The 22942-nt window shown below is 32.5% G+C and overlaps 1 protein-coding gene across 1 annotated transcript; it reads left to right on the top strand.

Annotated features, from left to right (window-relative positions):
- Positions 1-203: 203 nt before the first annotated feature.
- On the top strand, positions 204-22435 carry LOC144849144 (GTPase KRas-like). The gene is made up of 8 exons (XM_078706160.1): positions 204-416; positions 2701-2749; positions 10431-10459; positions 11007-11091; positions 15406-15548; positions 16795-16913; positions 17066-17107; positions 18721-22435. The coding sequence occupies exons 1-8, from the start codon at positions 386-388 to the stop codon at positions 18784-18786; spliced, it is 564 nt and encodes a 187-aa protein (XP_078562286.1). The 5' UTR covers positions 204-385; the 3' UTR covers positions 18787-22435.
- The last annotated feature ends 507 nt before the right edge of the window (positions 22436-22942 follow it).

Genomic DNA, 22942 nt, shown 5'->3' with positions numbered 1-22942 from the left:
CTCATTAACTTTCAGACAATGGGCTTGATGCTGGATGACTATTTAACCAAAATTATGTTTTTATGTTATAATAATTTTCTTTTTCAATCCAAATTTTGGTGAAAATGAATAAAAATGTAAATTGTATGTAGAGAGAGGGCGCTGTGACGCTTACCGAATTTTACTATTTTTAGATCGAGAGCATTCACCTTTTATAAAGGGCGTCGTTTCATGGTTGTGTCATGGTGCAGGCGTACTAGAGTTCGTAGTGTCTGTGTATCTTTCTCTGTTTTAGTTTGGTTTGTAACAGCCTTTAACCTTTTATCTGAGGACGGGACGCATAAAACATATTTATATTTGGTTATTTATGCAATAGTGAATATATTTGGCCCTAAAGGACCATAAAATGACGGAATATAAGCTGGTCGTAGTAGGAGGTAAGCTAAGTAGAAAAATACAAGCTCAAAAATTCTGCTCCGGTTTCGGAGCAGCAGAGCAGCCAGCGGGCGTCCACTCTACCTGGTAACTCGTGTTTACAAATCTTTTGTGCTATGTGGGCCCGTTTGTGACTCACCGAAATCGAAGTAATTTAAGCTTAGTTGAGCCAACTCCCTAGGCTTATGTCGGCCAAGATTTGATGAATTTCTCAATGGCCGTTTTGACAAACTATTGAATTGATGTGATGGCAGATGATCATTGCCTAATTAATAAAGAGCGATAATTATATGAACAAAAGGGTCCCTGGAACTATTATTGTTTATAAATACTATAGTAGTCATTTGTATTTTTGACGGCTGGGTATGCCTTTAAATTGTTTGTCTGTCTAATAATTAACTGTAAAAAAAGGTTGGATAGTTTATTTTTAGTCGTGTACTGAAAGTGAACGTATTATAGGTTTGTGTAGGCCTAGCCTAGCCTTGAAGTCGCTTTACCAAATATTTTTCTTTGCACAGATGCCAATTTTAATTGTATTTGAAAGGTCTTTTTTGAGCAGGTATTTCTATGTAAAATGTGCTAGTCTGACCATACTAAATCCGGCGCAACTATAAGTTCGCACCCAACATCAAGATTTCACGACCACTAACAATCACCACCGCGCAATGGATTGAATGATTTTAACTTGGGTTTTAAATTAGATGCAAAAGTAAAGCTGCTTTCACACTGCGGCCGGATTCATCCGGTACCCTGAAAAAATATCGTGGAAAATGGGTTCAGTGGTAAAGGATCTAGGATTGTTCATACCAAATTCGTACGATTTTAATCCATACCTAAAAAGCTAAAAAGAAGCCATTTGATTGCTGAAATCGTACAATTTTTTTCTTTTGACCAATCAACATTGAGCATGACAACGGATTACACAAATTTGTGCTCGATGTGAAAGCACACTCAGGGCGCCAGACCAAATCCAGGCATGATGTGAAAGTAGCTTAAGCGCCCAAAATTCTGACTAGACCACAAAAAAATTAATTACTGCTGTGTACGTAGCTCAGTATAAACTTGAATTTTGACTGTAAATACTGTAGCTAGATCTGCTCATCAAATCACACCACCTATAAATATTGTTTACACAGTATGTTTACTTTGCACATCATAGTACTGGGGTTGGTCATTCAGTCATTTCTTTTGGATTGTACATCCATAACAAATATTGTCCATACGTTTAATGCACTTTAAAATACTGTATGGTGTTTTAAAAATAATTTTGCGGTAGAGTATAGAGATCAGGGGAGGGGAGATAAGCCCTGGAAGAGAGCATGCTTCCCATTTTGACAGCCAATCAATTTTTTAAAAACATTTTTACCTTAAAATGGCCTACATTGTTGATTTTTACAAAACCACAGCAGTCATATCCATATGCAATTTAATCAATATGTAATTGAATATCGTTGTTATGTAATAATTTTGCAATTTTTAACTGTTGTGGGCTAAAATTACTGTATGTCATAAAAACAGTAAATATTGAATCAGATAGCAAATACAGTTTGTAACCTATGATAAATACATACAGTATTAAATACAGTTCACACGTAATAATTTACCATGTCTGAAAGGGGCAACCATACATTTATGTCCTTTCTTTCACTTCAAATCACACCAAATAGTATATTGCAACCAATCGCAATGCAATTTACACGTCTGAACAGGATACAGCTAGCGTCGTAGAAAAACATTATTGTATCATTAAATGAGGAATTTGATACAGGACTGTAAACTGTACTGTACCTGTACAACATATTACAAATGTACTTAAATTTAAAATCTTCCTCCTTTGCTTATAAACTGTACAGTTGCGTAGCTACAGTACAGGTACTGTTGAGTATAGTTTAAGAATCCAAACCTCTCTCAGCAGGACAAAATCCTATTTTATTTTGTCTTTTCATGTAACTTCATTAAAAGGAAAAATTGATTCTAAAAATACTACAGTAATAATGGCCTGTTTATAATAAATAAACTACAGAGTTTTAAATATAAATTCTTTCATTTTCCTAGCAAACTGGCCCTTAATAATTAAGATAATCATATAATACTTTCTGCGTAGCGTTGCAGTTTATAACAAAGCCATGGGACTGGGTGCAGATGAACTTTAGAGCCAAAATGTGCAAAATATGTGTACAATTTAAAAGAGAACTGAAGAAAACAAGGGTGCATTATGATACTATAGCTTGTTTCATTGTTTTATATTGTACAATATTTAATATTATTATTCTTTTTTCTTTGTAGCTGGAGGTGTTGGTAAAAGCGCCCTAACAATCCAGCTAATCCAAAACCAGTAAGTATAACTATTATCATCTTCCTACTGTGCAGAACCTCATTTGAGTACAGTATAGTCTAAACTATGTTTGTACTTGAAACTGTTAAGTCTAAACAGACAATACAGATTGTATTATTTTACACTCAAGTGAGTTAGGACCTTTTACTTTTATAAAGACTATATACAGTCTCTGCAAGGGCCAATACTTATTGATCATATTATTAGCATTCACATTGTACTGTAGTTGTACAGCGTACATTACAGTACAAAATACCAACCTAAAGCTCTGTCTACACTATCAAACTTTAATGCGACAAAAAATGTGATATGCCCATATATGCACATGATGACATACAGTAATATCACAGTATTTGGGCACATCACACTTTGATAATAGTGTAGACAGAGCTTTACAGTATACAGTACATCCCCATGTTCAAGTACTACCAACCTCAGCCATCTTTGATACCCAAAATGAACTACATACAGTACAGTACAGTAAAGCATAAAATAGTTTGTTATCTCTTTGTTGTGAATCTGTTATTAATTTGCGAAAGCCTTACTTGATGATGACCCAAAGTTTGCGGAACAAACAGCAGTGATTTATAATTTATCAATATCGCTAGTATCAGTGTACATTACATGGAATACATTTACGTAATGAAATTTCGAGAAATCTACAGTATGTACAGGGATACATAGAGGAATAGTACTGTAAGTGTACAGTGGCTTTCCATTGTACATTATTAATGATTTATTCTTAAGTACAGTGTATTAGGTATTTAAACTTCACTTTAGGTCGATGAACCCACTGTGTCATCTTTACAAATACATTAGATTATTCAGTAGTCTACAATTTGACGCTTACGGTAGCCTAATTACTGTCAAGCAGAGATGGAAATTAAAATATAAAATGATACCAGAATATGAATTTAGACGTGCAATATTTATTAGGCTTCTGGGGACTAACAAAGACTGCTTATTTATTTGTAATTTAATAGGATAATAATGTTCTTTTGTATTTCAAGATGGGTGTGTTTGAAACTGATCAATATTTGTATTATACAACAAGCAGATCAATTTTCAGTAAACATAGTTGCAGTATGTCATACAGTAGGAGAATATTCTAGACTTTACTTTTACAATGTTATGGATTCTTGGATAAAAGAAGATCAAGTGTACACGACTTGCTTCTGTGCACTTAGGGCCTGTTTCTGCTGAGCAGAAATAATCGATTATTAACCGATTATTTTTTTCGTTGATTATTTTTGGGCAGCAGAAACGGCACAAATGAAATAACCGATTAAAAAATAACAGATTAAAACGACTCAATCCATTGCGTGTTTTAACCGATTATTTCGTGTTTTAACCGATTATTTCTCGTTTTAACCGATTATTTCTTGTTTTAACCGATTATTGCGGAGCAGTTTTGAGCTGCAACACAAATAGCGATTATTGACCACACTTTGACCTCTAGAGTATGGTAACCCTCATGCTGTTTATTTGCGCGATCGACGACGATCAGCAAAAAAAACGTGGACCGATGAGATTATAATAATCAAATGTTAAACATTTGATTGTTATTATTTTGTGAGGGAGAATTATACCGAGAGACTCCAGGATTCTGCATTACAAGTCCCACTAGTCCAGGCTAACGATGTTTTGCATGTCCTTTTTAGGCCTGTTGTTTCGGTAGAAATATATAGCCTAGCTAGGCCCTAGTGTAGAACCAATGGCGAAACAAACTTTTCTCACGGACATGCCCTTTTTATATATGATGTTTGTGGTACGGTAGTACTACTGTAGTAGTAGGCCTAGATGTTTATTTTACAAATAATATAGCTTTACGTAAGACTTCATTTTAAATTTTTAATCCTCCACTGTACATGTGAGAGTTTTAGGCAGCGATAGGATGTAAACAAACCAACTCTCATCGTCCTCCTGTAACTTAAACTGCATTGTGGGTATGGATGACGTGATTTTTAAAAAGCGATTAATGTCGGAGAACATTTTCAGTTGCAACGCGGTCAATTATTTTTATTTTTTCAGCAGAAACAGACCCTTACAGAACCCAATGCATCTTTCAAAAGAGTATGGGTTACCACTGTATACTGTTCCATCTCAGCCCCTACAGTGTAAAGTTACTACTACAGTACAGTACAATACCACGGAAAAACAACTTACAGTATTTCTCCATGCCACAGTACAACTTACAGTATTTCTCCATGCCACAGTACAACTTACAGTATTTCTCCATGCCACAGTACAACTTACAGTATTTCTCCATGCCACAGTACAACTTACAGTATTTCTCCATGCCACAGTACAACTTGCAGTATTTCTCCATGCCACAGTACAACTTACAGTATTTCTCCATGCCACAGTACAACTTACAGTATTTCTCCATGCCACAGTACAACTTACAGTATTTCTCCATGCCACAGTACAACTTACAGTATTTCTCCATGCCACAGTACAACTTACAGTATTTCTCCATGCCACAGTACAACTTTCAGTATTTCTCCATGTCACAGTACAACTTACAGTATTTCTCCATGCCACAGTACAACTGTGCAGTTACTGATACATTATTCCTACAGTGAATAACCTGTTTATATGATACTATAGTCTGTACCTGTGCAGTACTGATACAGTATTCCTACAGGGAATAACCTGTTTATATGATACTATAGTCTGTACCTGTGCAGTACTGATACAGTATTCCTACAGGGAATAACCTGTTTATATGATACTATAGTCTGTACCTGTGCAGTACTGATACAGTATTCCTACAGGGAATAACCTGTTTATTTGATACTATAGTCTGTACCTGTGCAGTACTGATACAGTATTCCTACAGGGAATAACCTGTTTATATGATACTATAGTCTGTACCTGTGCAGTACTGATACAGTATTCCTACAGGGAATAACCTGTTTATATGATACTATAGTCTGTACCTGTGCAGTACTGATACAGTATTCCTACAGGGAATAACCTGTTTATATGATACTATAGTCTGTACCTGTTTGTTTGCATTTTTTTTCATACGCATCCAACAGCGAGTAACTCGCCAATTATAGGATGGATAAACTATTTTATAATTTATCGTGCTTATAAACTAAGTCTCATTTGAGGCTTAGAGAGTGGAGTTGAAAGAGTCGTGAGTAATACAACCCTGGTACAGGTCAGGATTGAACCCCGGACCTTAGGATTGGAAGGCAAGCATGTTAACCACCAAACTACAAAGTTACACTGTTTACAATACACAGCACATTTTGCTAAATTCCTTTGTTACCTTTTGTTAGAGAGAGTCTGGAAAATGAGGTCATAGATTAGAAGCTTATTAGCAGAAGCTGTTCTGTGCAGTCGCTTTGAATGGTTTTAACACTGGACTGTGAACTGTGACGGAAAATTTGTTGATAAAGCACTTTATTTAACATTGCTTGCTTTATGATATTGAAGATAATAAGCTTTGTTATAATGTATAACATAATATGAAATGATCACTTTTTAATGCACAATGTTTGTTACCATTTGATTTCAGTCTTTGTTTAAACAGCATAGTGTGAAGAAGGTTTAAGGTTCATATAATAGATCAATTAACTATTACAGTACAGTTAAAGTACTGTACAGTATTTCTCAAAATAAAACATCAATAATTTGTCAATTCTAAGAGCTTCCTGTACAGTACATGACACAAGGTACTGACATGAAGAAAACTTGTTAAATAAGGACTTGGTCATCGCACAGTATCTCATGACGTTCCCAGTTCTTAAAATCCAGTGGCCACCAATCACACTTTCCTTGAAATTACTGTATTTTATTTTTATTTAATATTTAAATTTCCTTTGTGGTGGTATTCAATTTGTAAGAGAATTTGTAAGTTTAGGGATATTTTCCTGTAGCCCAATCACATTTTTACAGTAACTTCATTTTAATTTTATTGACAGTATTCCAAAATCGAAAAACAAAAAGGAAAATTATTCAGGAATACTAAATTTAATAATAATGATAAATTTGGACTTTTAAGCGCATAATGCGCTTCACATAAAAATAAAAGTAATCCATGAAATAAATAAAATAAAAAGATCAATTAAATTACACTAAATAAATATAAAGTGACAAGAAAATTTTAATTGTAATTTTTTCTTTTAAATAATATACAAACAAAATTAGAAAATTGTCTACCAGATTTTTTAAAAAAAATTAGAAAATTGTCTTCCTTAGCAAGATACAGTAAGATAAGAAAAACATTGAAATGCTTTTATAAAATATTAAACATACAAAATATTGCAATATTTAAACAAAAACCGAAAGGTCATTATTAACCCATATAGGCACATCACATTTTTTGTCACATAAAGTGACACTGATAGTGTAGACAGGGATTTAGGTATTGGTTTTTGTTAAAAATTCAAAAGCATCTAGTCTTAGTCGTCGTTGCAAAATAATAAACATCTCAGATAGTGTACGTACAGTTTCAAAATTACTTCTGGTATTCTCCAGCTGTATTGATTACAGACATTTAATTAATATCGATTGTCCAGGCCGCCAGAATTGACTTTAAATCTGGAAAATTAAATTCATTCTACTTGAATCATTCCATCTGCATTTCCTGTTTTCTCACACATTATTATTTTTAGGATATTAATCAAGACACTATACAACATTTACAGTACAGTATGAATATGATAGTGAAGTACAGGTATTTACTGTAAAGTGTAAAACAAAATATTTTACAATGATAAATAATCGAAAAACCAAATCCAGATCACGTCCAACCCATGGAACTTTATCTTTGCAATGTCAGTTAAAGACCCCAACTCTGTCAGCTACCAATACTTTGCCTATCTTAAGCCGTTTTTCCACTAAGAATATTTATTTGCACAAATAAAAGATGATAACAGTGTACGCATGTTCTTATTTCCATCTTCCAAACACCTTCCAAACTCAAGGAACTAGAATTCGTCACTTCAATTGTACTACTGTACAGGATTCTAAAGCTGTCTATACTATCAAACTGTATGTGACAAAAAAATGTGCCCATATATGGACACGATGATGTCATATCACTACCATATTTGGCCATATCACACTTTTTTTTGTCAAACTAGTTTGATAGTATAGACAGCTTTAGAATCTGGAAGAAAATATAATAGATTGACCTACTGTACTGGGCTGTAGAAATTTTTAAAAAATATGAAAATTATTTTATGTTCACTCTGCAGATATCTAACTATCTTTTCTTCTGTTTCAATCAAATTACACTACGGTGTATTTACTATTCACTAATGCGGTATCTAATTTTAATTTCTGTTTTAACCTTCGGCATAATTGTAAATATGACCTTGTAACTGAGCTAGGGCTGATATAACAATGACTTCAGGAAACTACCAGAGTGGATTTTGTCTCACCCAGCGTTGTGGTGCTTTAATTACTAAACCAGCCAAGTCCAACTAAGTGTACATTGTTGGCAGTGAACTTTGACCTATAACCTTTCCTCTAGAATAGGCTATTGTGCCATGTAGTTTTTTGGCAGTATACTGTTTGCACTTACTATAAATACTGTACTGTAGTTCTGTTTTAAATCAAAGAAGTATTTTTGTCAAACATTCATGATATAAATTAATATTACGAAAGTGAATTTTTTGTGATGAAGCAGAAAATTGTTATAAATTTATAAAAAATTATTAAACCGAAAATAAAATAATTACTAAAACAAATAAATTTGAATCATTTTCACAAATATATGATGTTCAAAGAACTTGCAAAAAAAGTAATATTTTTTTATTAAAAGGTCATATTTCGCCACTTTTAACCACTTGCATTTACTAGTATAATGTGATGCAGATTTCTATTTACTGTATCAAGACATGAAAATGTTTTATTTAAATTAGAATAATTGTGGTTTAGAATACAACATGTAGAATTGTATACACAGTAACTATTAATATTTATATATGTTTGTATTAATTATTAAAACAAATCAAAGGTACTGTATAATACTAAATTCTTTAAAAAAAAAAATAATAAAAAACTCTAATTTTACTGAAAAAATGTATTCGTAAAGTCTACATTATACTATATTTTAACTTTAAAATGCACAGAACAGTACACATATTAAACCTATGGGTCTAATTCCAACTACAGTGATAGGTTGTTTTATGGCATTTATCTCAGATTCTGTCTTATTATCACTGAATATTATACAGTATTATTTAGCTATTTAAAAGAGCATTTTTACTGTCCTGGAAAAGCATCACTTAGGCCCCTGGATAAGCTGCCTTGCTGCAATCCTTGCAATTCAACCAGCAATTACTATAGATGTCCCACTGTATGGTTTCATTATGAATTTGGTTTATAGAACAGATTTAATTAGTCTTTAAATAATCATGAAATATTATAGTCTATTAATTAGTAAAAGTGACAGACAGTAAAATGACAGTGTGTACAGACAGTAAAATGACAGTGTGTACAGACAGTAAAATGACAGTGTCCGACAAAATTATTGACTTTAAAGCTTGGTTCCCACTAGGACACAAAACAAGGACGTAAGCACAGTATACTGTAAGCAACGCAAGTAATGTTTAAGCAAATTATAACATGAAGGTTCACCCAAATGTGTCACTTGTGATTGGTCAACTCGCTAAACGTTGCTCATACGTTGTGTTACGTCCAAGTGGGGACCAATGTTTATCTTTATTCTTAAGTGTAAATACTAGCTATTGTATGCAACATATCTTCAAAATAGGGTATAAAACCATAGTATACTTTTACTATACATATAATTGGGTGACCCATTTCTGTAGAAATTACTTCATAGGTGGTCCTGTTTAAAATATTTTAAAATTGCTATTTGTGAATTGTGTTGATTGATGTAATTAAACTTCTTGATTACAATTTGGTTTAAAATGTAATTCTGGTTTTTCACTTAAATTGTAACTGCTTTTGCTAAACAATCTTTTTCTCTATAGTGGCCATTTGACTGGCACTGGCAAAATGTTTTCTCTTTCTGCCAAAAATAAAAAACAAAACTCTTTTCATTGAACGAAAACAAAATAGCAATAAATAGACCCTTAAAAACAAGATGATACAGTACTGCATTTATTTCATTCTCGAGTTGTATATTTTATTATAGAGTATTCATTTTTTTACTGGTTGTAGTACAACATTAGTACAGGTCTTATAAATTTATAAGGTCGGGTTTTATCTACTTTGTTCACATGTTTAGTTATTTAAAGTTGTTACATAATTTACTGTAGTATATGTACTATACTATAGTAATTTATGATAGCTTGTTGTATTTTAATTAAATCTGTAAATATTTAATAATAATTAAATAGTTATATAATAATTACAAAACTAACATGGATACAAAATACAAATATTGAATCATATGAATAGAATAGAATGTTATTTCTTATGACCATTTACACAAAACGTGAATCTGACCGGAGGTTGAGCAGAAACCGGTGCAGGATAGATACAGATTCTATGAGGGACAAGCACACAGCTTGCCAGAGATGCTGTTAAATTGGCTTTACAGTAACTAGTCTAGCTGAGCTCATGACTCCTCCATGGAATTATAATTCTACTAAATATAAGGCTGACTATGGGATTGCAAACAAATAGTAACATTCATACAATCTTCTTATTGTTTATCTTGTACTGTATTCTATCTTTCTTTTTCTTGCAGTTTTGTTGATGAATATGATCCAACCATTGGTAAGAATTGTGTCTTTTTAAATAAATGTTAGTTATTAGTTAGCCTGATGGATAAAACCAGGATTAGAACAAAATAACATGTCAAAAGCTCCATTTTACACATTCTCAATATATGAAATATTGTTGCATTTGAAGAAAATCATATCATCCCTCGGACTGGAATACGTATTAATTAATTGGGTGTTATGAGTTCAATGGCATGTGGTCACTGAGCCCGAGTATAGTGGTCTGAATTGAGTGTACAGTAGTAGTCATTGGACTGGAGTGTACAGTGTGTGGTCATTGTACTGGGGTACACATAGTGGTCATTGAACTAGAGTGTAGTTGGTCATTGGATTAGAGTGTAGTGGTAATTGGACTGGGATATAGTGGGCATTGAACTGGGGTATGTGATCAGTGAGACTTTGCCTTTGGTATTATTTTTTGTATGGTACGGATATCGATTTTGATCCCAGAAGCAGTAAATGAGATACAAACTTAGAAAACGAAAATAGGTTATTTTCATATCAGCAAATTAAATGTTTGACAATATATTATTTGTTTACAGAGGATTCATATAGAAAACAAGTTGTGATAGACGGCGAGACCTGTTTACTTGATATATTGGACACTGCTGGTCAAGAAGAATACAGGTAAATGGCAAGGATGCACTAACATAAGTAATTGAATTTTGATTTACAGAGTCTAGGAATACAGACATATATGGACAGAATCTTGATCACAAGCCTACTGTACATACCACCAGCCATCTTTACTACGTTGTCCTCTCAACAAGTAAACCTTAGTAAACACCTACTCATTCTCAACTCAAAGATGTACTGGAAGTGCACACAACTGGCTTTTGTTCACCAGACCTTTAGTTTCATAATCCCAGAAGACTTTTTGCACAATTATATCCATGAGTTAACAATGTAACAGGAATGGATTACTGTACGTCACCTTCCCAGTGATTCAGCCATTAGACGCAAATTTCAAATGGTTTATAAATCTTTACTCTAAATCTTAGTTGCACGTTCTACTATTTCGTGCCATTTATTCCTGTCATGGGCAGCTTGTATCTGAAGTGGTACATTTTTTAAATCATCTTGTATCATTAGTACAGTAAATTTTAAAACTCCTGCATCATTTTTGTCCACATTTTCTTTGGTATTCCAACGTGTCTCTTTATTTTCTTGTTATCTTCCTTTAGAGCTAGTTTTGTGAGTGTATTTATAGCTGGAAGTCTTATTTGATAACTGTACAAATTAATATTTATTTAGTTTTGTGCAAAACATCTGGTAACATCTTTCAAATTCAATATAAATATTACCGTAATCTACATCCTTCCTCTCGGGTCTTCCGGTAGATATGTTGTTTGTCAACACCGTTAATCACCCACTCAGTTGTCCAAAAAAGTGTACACTTTTTGGTTGGGCAAAAACATTTGGTTTAGTTTGAGAATTTGGGCGTGCGGAGCTTGATGAGGTTGTTTTAGGAAGTCCATAGTTGACTGTACTTCTCAAAAGTATGGCAATTTTTGTTTGAATGGGATGATAACAGGTGTTATCTCAAGGACGGGATAACAACAAACAACAGGTGTATTCTAAAACTACTGGAGAAAGATAATTTTGTTTTTTTGCAGTTATTTACATTAGATTAAGTTACAGATATTGCAAATGGCATAATGAATAGTTTTTTAAAGCAATATAATTCTCAGATCAAACTTGTTCAGAAAATTCTGATCCAACGATTTATTAGATTCAAACAATGCTTTCCGTTTAGAAGGCTCATGTGAAAAGGGATCAATAAGAACGTTCTATAATTTTTTTTTTTGCCCTGTATTTTAAATGGCTTAATAAATAAATGAATGAATGAATAATGGTTTAAAAAAAAATTAGATACAAGTAGGAGAACATTCCTACAAATAATTAAAGTTTTTTTCTTAAACAAATACAGTAGGATGATTTTCTTAAAACAGAGAGATGTACTGTAGTACAGTAGGTTCACACAAACATTGTGTGTACACTGGATTGACAATTTATAGTTCTTATCCTAGAAGGCTTGTTCTACCACCAGAACCATGGAGCGAGTGAGACCCGAACCCTTGCTCTAAAGGCTAAGGATTACGGTTACACTGTCTTAACCGCTCGGCCATATATTTGTATTGTTTGGCCAGGACACAGCCACAATGTAATTAAATTTTAAATGAGAACTGTCCTGATGGCATCTATTCATTATTATTAATAAGAAGAATTGCCCAAGTTTAATTATTGTTGCTGTATTGATTACACTCGAGAGGCAATGACTTTCATTCTTAATAATTACAATCAGAAAAAAAAATTGTATTTATGAAATTCATCTTTTCAGAAGTCCCTAACCCCTTAGAATTATTTCATACTATAGTAACAAATTTAATCATAACTATTAATAGTAGAAGAGTTTTTTTTAACATTAGCTTCGTGTTCCTTATTATTACTGTAGTTTAGTTTAATTTGAAAATAAGTTAGATTTGTATTATTATTATAGTAGGGTGTTGTTTTAAATTGTACTACTACTACTATATACTATATGCTGTGGACAGATACTGCAATGTGTTGCTGACGCAAGCCATTGGTTGGCTAGTTGTTGAATACATTTTTAACAAATTTTAAATAAAACACAGTCCCGACTACTCCACCTGGCACAGCACTTTACTGTACATGTGTCAGTATGCCCATAAACGTATGAAGCATAGCACTGGGTTGACAGTACAGTAGTTCCAAATTAAGAACTTTATTTCCATCTGCCACTTAAATTATTCTATTTTATGAATAAAGATTATTGATTTTGCACATTATAAACTATACTCTATGCTTGGTTTGCATACACTTACAGTATTATTACATTTTTTTGGAGAAATCTGCCCTTTCCATTTTACTATCTTTAAACCTTTATATCTATAAATTAATGCTTAAGAGGTGGGAGTGAACACAGTATGCAGTAGTATTACTGTAATATATACTATAGTGAGTTTAGTATTATTTCTGCATCAATCATTGACAACGATTTTATCTAGAATATTAGTATACGGTCCAGTATCTTCATTATCATCATCTGTGTTCTATTTTGCTTCTGAGGAATGGTATTTAGGAGAGGCATTAACAGTTTTATTACCCGTCCGAGTTTTAAGTCTATATAATAAATTAACGCGTTTGCCATAAAATGGCAACATTAGCAAATTATGTAATTATTGATATAGATTCATGGAAAGTACTTAAATCAGAATTTTTAGCTGATAAATAACACTACATTTTGCGAAAGAGGTTCTCGGAAATCATCCCACCTACTGTAGAAAATGAAATTTCATAACCTAAAATAAAATATTACAAACATGAAGTCTAGCTAGAAATTATAAACAAATATAATACTTTAGCAAATTACTAGTTTGCTGGTGTGAATTTCAGGCCCTGGGAAAATGTAAATCATATTTTAAAATAAACTTGTATCATCACCACTGCAGGCTACTAATAATGCTCATGACTACTGTGTATTAAATACATTCATCATGTCTAAATATACAGATGCTGTACAATGATGTCATTTCTATAAATAGATTTGTCCTTGCTAGATGCTGATTACTCATTGTTTTATTATAGTGAGTTTTCTTTGTGTGCCTTTGAAATGCCTTTCCATTGTAACTTATTTCTAAGTGATTTCTAATAAGAAAATACTGTGTGCTTTTTTAACCAAATGTCAAAAATAAATGATACCCAAAACCTTTGTTACGGTATTTGCTCTGAAAATTTACCAAAAATCTTAAAATAATATCTACTGTAGATACAGAGTCGTCAACTTGCTATAAATTAATTTCAGTACAGATACAGTACTGTAGTCTTCATAAAGAAAATTTCAATTAGTTTTACTCATCGCATCAAACAGTTGTTCTGAGCATGCCCAGAATGATTTTCTGACTTGACAGTGTAGTAAAAAAAAGTGATACGTCAAGAAAATGAAACTCTATAGCACATTTAAATATATTTTGTATGTTGATGATTCTGTTAATTACTCTGTACAGCGCTTTGACCATCTTTGGAAAGGCGCTTTAAAAATAGCGAATAATAATATTACTGTCACTTTAAAAAACCTGGAAGGAAGACATTACTGTACATGTGTGGGTTGTTGATTGGTCAATAATTATAGTGTTTTACCAAGGATTTTAGGCCAAATTAAAATTTGGCGTACAGTAGTCAGTTTGTCAATATTTCCATAGTGCTGGTATTTATCTCGCATTGAATTGTCCTACTTTTTTTTCTAAACTGAAAGGAACTAAACGCAACTGAAAATGTTTAATTTAGTCACACAAATGATAAACACACGTTATTGACATAAGCAGTAGTTCTTTTCATTCGAAAGTCGATATAACTTTTTTTAAAAAGCTTCTGAACAACAACATAATAAGATTGTAGCCAAAGACAATTGTATATACCAAGAAACATTCATAATTGTAAATGTTCATATTCAACAATGTGTATAAAAAATCCTTTATATCAAATATTACAAATAACCAAAATAAATGGTAAATACTGTACCTACTTGATGATTTCGTTGTCATTCTTCTGAAAAAGTTGTTCATGACAGGAACAATGAAACCGAAGGTATTACTATTTATTTTCGTAATTGGTTTGATATGAAGAATTTTATACACATTTATTATCCGAGAAGACTTGTTCTACCACCAGAACCATGGAGTGAGTGAGCCTCGAACCCTTTCCGATGTTATGGCTATGGATTACGGTTCCACTGTCTTAACCACTTGGCCACACTCACTATCTCCTTTTAGTTTTCAGTTTCGACATAACCTTTCCTTTTTGTGTCTTCGAAATTGCAATTTTTTTCAGTTTTACTATTCAGATAAGAAAACTGAAACTGAAAAGTCTTCTCTTTAATTATTATTATTGTCAGTAATTGAAATATTAATTTATTTATAGTGCAATGAGGGACCAATACATGAGGACGGGTGAAGGATTTCTATGTGTTTACGCTGTCAATAACGAAAAATCATTTGAAGATATTAACTCGTATCGAGACCAGATACAACGGGTAAAAGACTCTGAGGAAGTTCCCATGGTTTGTAAGTATTTACAATTTTCAATTAAATTGTTTAATAATACACAAAATAAGTAAGGGACCATGTCAAAAGTCAAAGTCAAAAGTATTTTATTGCAGTATCAACATTTTGTTTAATACTATACTACTGTACTATTCATGCAATTAGTGCCTGCATATATTCATAAAGAGATATTTCAGTGGTATAAACAGGTATTTCAGTGGTATCAACTACCATACTATATCCATGCAATAGTGCCTGCATATCAGGTATTTCAGTGGTCACTACCATACTATATCCATGCAATAGTTCCTGCATATCAGGTATTTCAGTGGTCACTATCATACTATATCCATGCAATAGTGCCTGCATATCAGGTATTTCAGTGGTCACTATCATACTATATCCATGCAATAGTTCCTGCATATCAGGTATTTCAGTGGTCACTACCATACTATATCCATGCAATAGTCCCTGTCAGGTATTTCAGTGGTCACTACCATACTATATCCATGCAATAGTCCCTGTCAGGTATTTCAGTGGTCACTACCATACTATATCCATGCAATAGTCCCTGCATATCAGGTATTTCAGTAATACATATTGACCTGTAATGCCAGCTAGATTCATCGTAATTATCATTCAACTTGTTATGCTTTATTACTCACTACACAAAGTCTCATTATTCACTGACATTGATTGGGCAATTAAGATAATATAGAACGTGTAATACCGATGTTGCCGTAGATGAAACGATAGATTTAATTCACATTTTCATTAACCGAGTTTGTCACTTTTTTTCATATAGTTGTTAGGAATAAGGCTGTCTAAATATCAATACTGTAGATATCTTTATCTCCAGGTGTATGATTATTCTAATTGGAATTCCTCCATACATTATAATTGGTCGATTTATAATTCTAAGAGAGACTTCTAGACTTTCTGTACTTGAAGGCCATTCCCATATACACAGAAAGAAACCTGCAAAATGAACTTGGGTTGCACCTACAAAATTTTCTTGAAAATAAGTTTAATATTATTAATTATTAAATTAATAATTAATATTAGTTTACAGAAATTTAGCTGTGATACATGGCAGTCACTGACTCAGTGTATTGGTCTCTACATCATTCTGGTGATAGTGTGATGTGGAATATTATTAAGATATTACATTAGATTATTCCTTAACTAATTCTACTGGATGTCGCATGTTAAATTTTGTTTTCTTTGAAAAGAATACACTGCTAAATGTAATATATATTTCTTACAGTGGTTGGTAATAAGATCGATCTTCCAAATCGAAATGTAGACCAGAAAAATGCTGGAACATTAGCGAAGTCATTCCAAATACCATACATAGAAACATCAGCTAAGACAAGACAAGGCGTTGTAAGTGTTATCATGAATTATTCTTCTTATTGAATAGATTTTTTCAAAGACAGCAGACAACCAACTTATTAGGTGCAGTACTACTTCAGGAACATCGGAATCATTTCTTTAATATAAATCTTGTTACTTACTTGACATTTTGTTTTTTATAGGATGAAGCCTTTTATACGCTAGTTCGTGAAATTAGAAAAGATGTAAGTATTAATGTGCAAATAAGTTTTTTGTATTAAAAAATATCATACCCTAATTTTTGTGTTAAAATGAAATGAGATCCGTATGGTATATCCTCTTGTATAATCCCACCTCCCAAGAACATGAAATTGGGTGGGGGTGGTTGGTGAGATTATACCTGGGGAAACCCTGGTCCAAGAGAAAAATGATTGGTAAGCATTTCTTATTAAACTCATCTGAACTGGCTAGAGAGAGGCCTACATCTATACAAACAGTCAATTCTGGGAATATACCCGGGGATATGCCTGTTTGTGAAATCAGACATAATAAAGTAGGGGGTGGGATTAGACCCGAAGTGGGACTACACCCGAGGATATACAGTAATTAAATTTCTGCATTCATAATACGCAACTTTTTTTTACATGGGGAAATAGGTAAATCATGTTTGTACATCTTTGCTTTCCTGTTGAACCGAATGAAGGGCGTCAGGATTCTTGTACACTAATTATGTGTGTATAAAATGCATAAATGTGTGACCATATGCATACAGTATCTATTGAACCCATATTCAAAGAAAATGTAATTATATTGTGCAACAAGAATTTAAACTGATTTCTATGTCAACTCTTTCAAAGTGTTTATTTCGAACATTGATTTCATAAGATTTACTGCATCGTCAATTACTAAAAGTACTAAGTGAAATTTGTTAAATTCCGCTACGTCTGAAAACATGTTGCAGAAAGTGTTCTTTGATTTAGGTTCACTAATGTTGAAAACTCCCAAGAGTAAAATTGATGAAATAGCTTACAAAGTTATATATATTCTAATACATTGCACAAAGTGTTGAAGAAAAGATGGAAAGTAAAAATAAAGTATTGAGAGCTTGTACTTGTTATATATTCCAATATATTGTAGAAAATGTTCGAGAAAAAATAGAAAGTAAAAATAAAGTATTGAGAGCTTGTACTTGTTATATATTCCAATATATTGTAGAAAATGTTCGAGAAAAAATAGAAAGTAAAAATAAAGTATTGAGAGCTTGTATATATTCCTGTAGAAAAGTGTTGATAAAAGAATGCATGGATATCTTGTACAGTTGTTGAAAATATGGAAAGTAAAGTATTTCCATATGAGAAGTGGTAAGGAGATGGAAGGTGAAAATAAATTATTTGATATAGGATATGGGATGTACATAATGCCACAAAATTGTGTTTTTTAGTTGTAGGTATTAATATTAAATAGGTATTGCAAGTGTTTTGTCTATTAATATGGACCTTGTCATAATTCTAAATTTAAAAGTACTGTACCCTTTTATTTTCATGTTGTGTGTTTTACTTTTGATTTAAATTAGCAACCTATGAATTACTTAATATATTATTATATCACTTGCATTGATTAAGGGCTACAGTAGTGTTGCCCGAAAGCTCTGCTAATTTTTCTGGCTGTTTTACTTTATCCTTTTGATTTAGCTTTTTGCTTATTTTATTTTGTATCTCCATTGAAATCCAGCCACTGATACCCACAGCATTGTCATTATTTTTAGTAATTTGCCTTTGGATTTATTATTATCTATAATTATTATATTGTTTATATTGTTATTATATTATTATTACTTCATGCATTTTTTGTTTTTCAGAAAGAGAAAAGAAACGTAACAAAGAACAAGAAAACTAAGGGGCGACCGAGGTGTTGTTTGTTTTAAGCATTGGCGGATGAAGGAGACATTGGGGGAAATAATTATACGGGGCATTCGGATATCAAATTTATACTGTAAATAATTTTCTGAAACCTGTACAGAGTGTTGATGTCATGCTGTCATGTAATACATGTATATACTGTAAACTTCTCAGAAAGGAGAATGACATGGATGAAGCGATCATCGATTGTAAAAGGATTACAAAATTTTGTTTAAAAAACATACAATTATTCAACAAGTTTGACTTCAACAGTATAATCCTGCCTGCAACGTTTTATTTAAGCTAAATTATAAGAATATCGTATTAAGATACTGTAATTCCCAATTGAAGCAAATTGATGTACACCAGGGGGTGGAGTGGATTGGGTACAGTACACCAGGGGGTGGAGTGGATTGGGTACAGTACACATTGCTTTTTATACACGTTTGTTCCATTTGAGAAACCTCATAGTTGTATGTATAATGCTTGTATACTAAGCATTGTAATGGAAGAGAGTCTTTAATTAGCTGTGTTTCCGCAGCCAAAAATTAACCAATAAACTGCCTGTGGAAACGAGGTTTAACTTATTAGGCTCAAGAAAAATTAACTGATACTTATCGAATAAATCTGATAATTTTTAACCTTTGACCTGAAGGACACGCGTGTCCTTCGCACTCTATTTTTTAATTAATTACCTGATTGATTAAAATATTAACTGATAATTTTGTTTTGGCTGCGGAAACACAGCCTTTGGCAAGGTAAAACAAATACGTCCCACAAACATATATTTGACACAGAAATAATACAGTAGAGGCCCTACATTTTATGTACCATATTTTTACATTCCCTGGATTTTACGTACACATAAAATGAGCGATGGCGTCGTCGTTACTTTGTAATTTAATACTTTATAGTATTTTATTTCCATTCATTAACAGTTTGTATGTTTCTAAGCCTAGCTGTAGAGTTAACAAAACATTACTGCAGCCTTACCTATGATCTACATGTTTGGGGGTCAATTTAATTTTGTTATGTCCTCTACTTTACGTAAAATGTAGGTCTTATTGTAGTGGTCGACGCAAAACTTCCTGTCTATAAAATCAATAAAAGGGTGTAAAAGAGAACATTGGCTGCCATCAATATTACTGATCTAGCCTCTACTGCTCCAGCCTCTATTGCTCCAGCCTCTACTGCTCCAGCCTCTACTGCTCCAGCCTCTACTGCTCAATTATGAACTCCCTAGGTTGTATCAGCTATCTAATGATAATCTGCACCCTAGTAATGACACAAAATGTGTACGCTGCATATATAAACTACCTAAGCTTTGATTCTAAACATACCCATTTGTAACATGTGGTATTATTTTATAAGAATAATTTTTAACAAAATATTTTGCTGACGATGATGTTTTTGCTATTATCTTATACCCCATTATTTTCCTTTCAATTTCACTTGTAAAATCTCTGTAAAACATGCAAAATTTCTAAAAAACATAAATATAATATAATCAATACTATTAATGATGAACTATAACATTTTCAGCAAAAGATACAGTATTACAAATTGTTTTTCTTTATAATAATCTGGTTTTATGTTTTTTCAAACATTGAGTTTTATTATTGCAGCCCACGAATCTCGAGTATTATATATATATATTCTACTTATTAATGGTTTTTTTTTTGTACACAAAGGTGTATAAAGGTTGTGAGTTTGTGGGGCATTTTATTGAATGCTATTAATAGAATCATGCAAATATGTTTATTTAATTGGAAAGTTATCGTTGAGTAAACTAATTAACAGGATCTTTAATTAATTATTGGCTGCCAGATGACTTTACTGGTGAATGTTTGATTTTGATCAGTCAGAATATGTTACAGTAGAGTGAGAGAGAATGTGATATAAGGGACACTTTCCAACAAACAAATGGAAATATATGTGTAAGGACTATGGCCAACACTTTGTTGTGTCTCGATAGTGTTCCCTTAAAGGCCAATTTACATAGACATGCAGTAAGCGGAAAACCGCTTGTCCCACGAAGAATCTGTATCTATCCCGAGCGGAAACTGCCTGTCCACACCGTGTTGTGTGTAAATGGTCATAATAAATAACATAGATTCTATATTTTTATTACCGTTACCGCTCGTCTGTGTAAATTGGCTTTAATAGGGTTCTAATGTACAGTGTTTAACACAAGTTGTGAGAACGAACATAAAATTAAAGATTAGTCATACATATCAAAGTTAAGAATATGTCACTCTCGCAACCAGATTTCAACTTGACTCAACTTGAGATCATGCCAGTTGAACAAATTGGGCTTTCTAATTTTACAACATTCAACTGCAGCTTAGTTAAATAAGAAAATGTTTTGAGTTCTGTGCAATGGGGGTTTGAGAGCCGACATTCAGTCTTCGAGTTGAAATACGGTCGCAAGGCATCCAAAGGAGAGAATATGATTTGACCAAAGTAGGCCTATATTATTGATTAAATTGAATGCGAATAGGGCTTTAAATAATACATTTTTTTCCCTTAAAACTGTCAAACCTATACTTGCAGTGGCATAACGCAGTGGGTAAAGGCCCTTGGTTTAGCACTCTTTAGGGACTCTTTTGGACTGCTCGTGCTCCCCCAGTGAGCACTCGGCCGTTACGCCACTGTATACTTGTCTTTGTACTTCCTTTATTAAGAACTTGACATTTTACATCTGTTGAGTGCATATTGCTCTACTCTATGTGATACTATCAGGTTTTCTACACTTTGTTATGTCTGGCTGTACAATTAACAACAACAATGTTTAGGGATGTGAAATTATTGGCCCTGTAAAGTTTTCTGTACAAATCACCTCCAGAAAGATTGATCTTGTACTACAATTTTAACCAGAAAATACCTCTCCCAAAGCCGGACTTTTCTTGAGGTCCAACATTTTTTTTACCATTAGCAACAAATTCAGAATACCAGACTTTCCAGAAAACCTGACATATTAGCCCAGCTGAAGAATGTACGGTATTGGGAGAGTTACTGTACTACATAATACATATTATGAGAAAAACTTAACTAACAATTTATTTTAAAACTTGCACAGATTTTGTCAAATCTAGGGAGGAGGGTGGGGTAATAAATGCATCTAACCTTATGTGAATTTTTTTAAATTTTACCACAATATGATTTTGATCAACTTTACACATAATCGATTAAATTCTAAATGTCTAATATTTTTAATAATACATTTATTATTATAGATATTGTTTATTTTTATACCAACATCATCAAGAATTAAAAAGCAGCATATCTGGATTCGTATCTCAAAGTGTAATAAACAACAGATGTAAAAAGTCAATCCAGTAGCATAATATGTTATTAGTGACCTGTAAAAACAATAGTACCTTCTTCCTATCCCCTAATATTTTTTTGTGTGAATATATTACATAATCGGTGTTTGTACTATTTCTACGTTAACATTATAAGTAGCAAGGAGATAAGTTAAAATATATAAATTAATGAACTATTTCTATCAGCAAGTATTTTAATTTTATTTTGGTAAGAATATAGGCCAAGCTTAGAAGAAGTATGCCTGTGGATCTATGTATCATTATTAATTTTTATTATAATTAGACGAAGTACCACCATATATTTTGATATTATTGTCAAATATGTAATAATAAATATGATGGGAAATAATATCATAAAATAATTTTTTTTAAACAAAAATGATTTTGAATTTTTATCCTATGATTTTTGTCTTTAAAATAAATGTAACGGCTAAAAAACAAAATGATTGTAAACATTGTATGTATTTTTAAGTTACTACATTGGTTTCAGTAAATACCCATATTATGTAAATGGTTTGTTTATTTGGATAGCAATATACTTTCAGGGCCGACCAATTCGGGCAAAATCAATTTGGCCTAGACAGATATATAGTTAATACTGTATATATAAACACATTAGGCAAAGAACATTAATTCTAAACCGCCCGGTGATATACTGAAATTTAATTAATTAATTTGAAACGATAGAGATGAGAAAATCTGTGAGAATGAGAAAAAGTCGCCCCAATCGAGACTCGAACTCGGACCGTCTGCTTGATATGCAGTTACTGTATACTGGAAATCTCTGATACAGATGATGCATGAACAAAAAAGGTCCAAATGCGCATTCCCTGTAAAGAACATATGCATTCTCCTA

The sequence above is a fragment of the Antedon bifida genome, chromosome 7 (genome assembly GCF_963402885.1).
Source record: "Antedon bifida chromosome 7, ecAntBifi1.1, whole genome shotgun sequence".
Taxonomy (NCBI): Eukaryota; Metazoa; Echinodermata; class Crinoidea; order Comatulida; family Antedonidae; genus Antedon; species Antedon bifida.
This window is presented reverse-complemented; position numbering and strand designations above follow the sequence as displayed.

Excerpts from the sequence above, each read along its gene's own strand:
- LOC144849144 (XM_078706160.1), top strand. The coding sequence starts at position 386 with ATGACGGAATATAAGCTGGTCGTAGTAGGAG. Across the intron at positions 10,460-11,006 it reads TGAATATGATCCAACCATTG|AGGATTCATATAGAAAACAA; the intron begins GTAAGAATTGTG and ends ATTTGTTTACAG. Across the intron at positions 17,108-18,720 it reads TTCGTGAAATTAGAAAAGAT|AAAGAGAAAAGAAACGTAAC; the intron begins GTAAGTATTAAT and ends TTTGTTTTTCAG.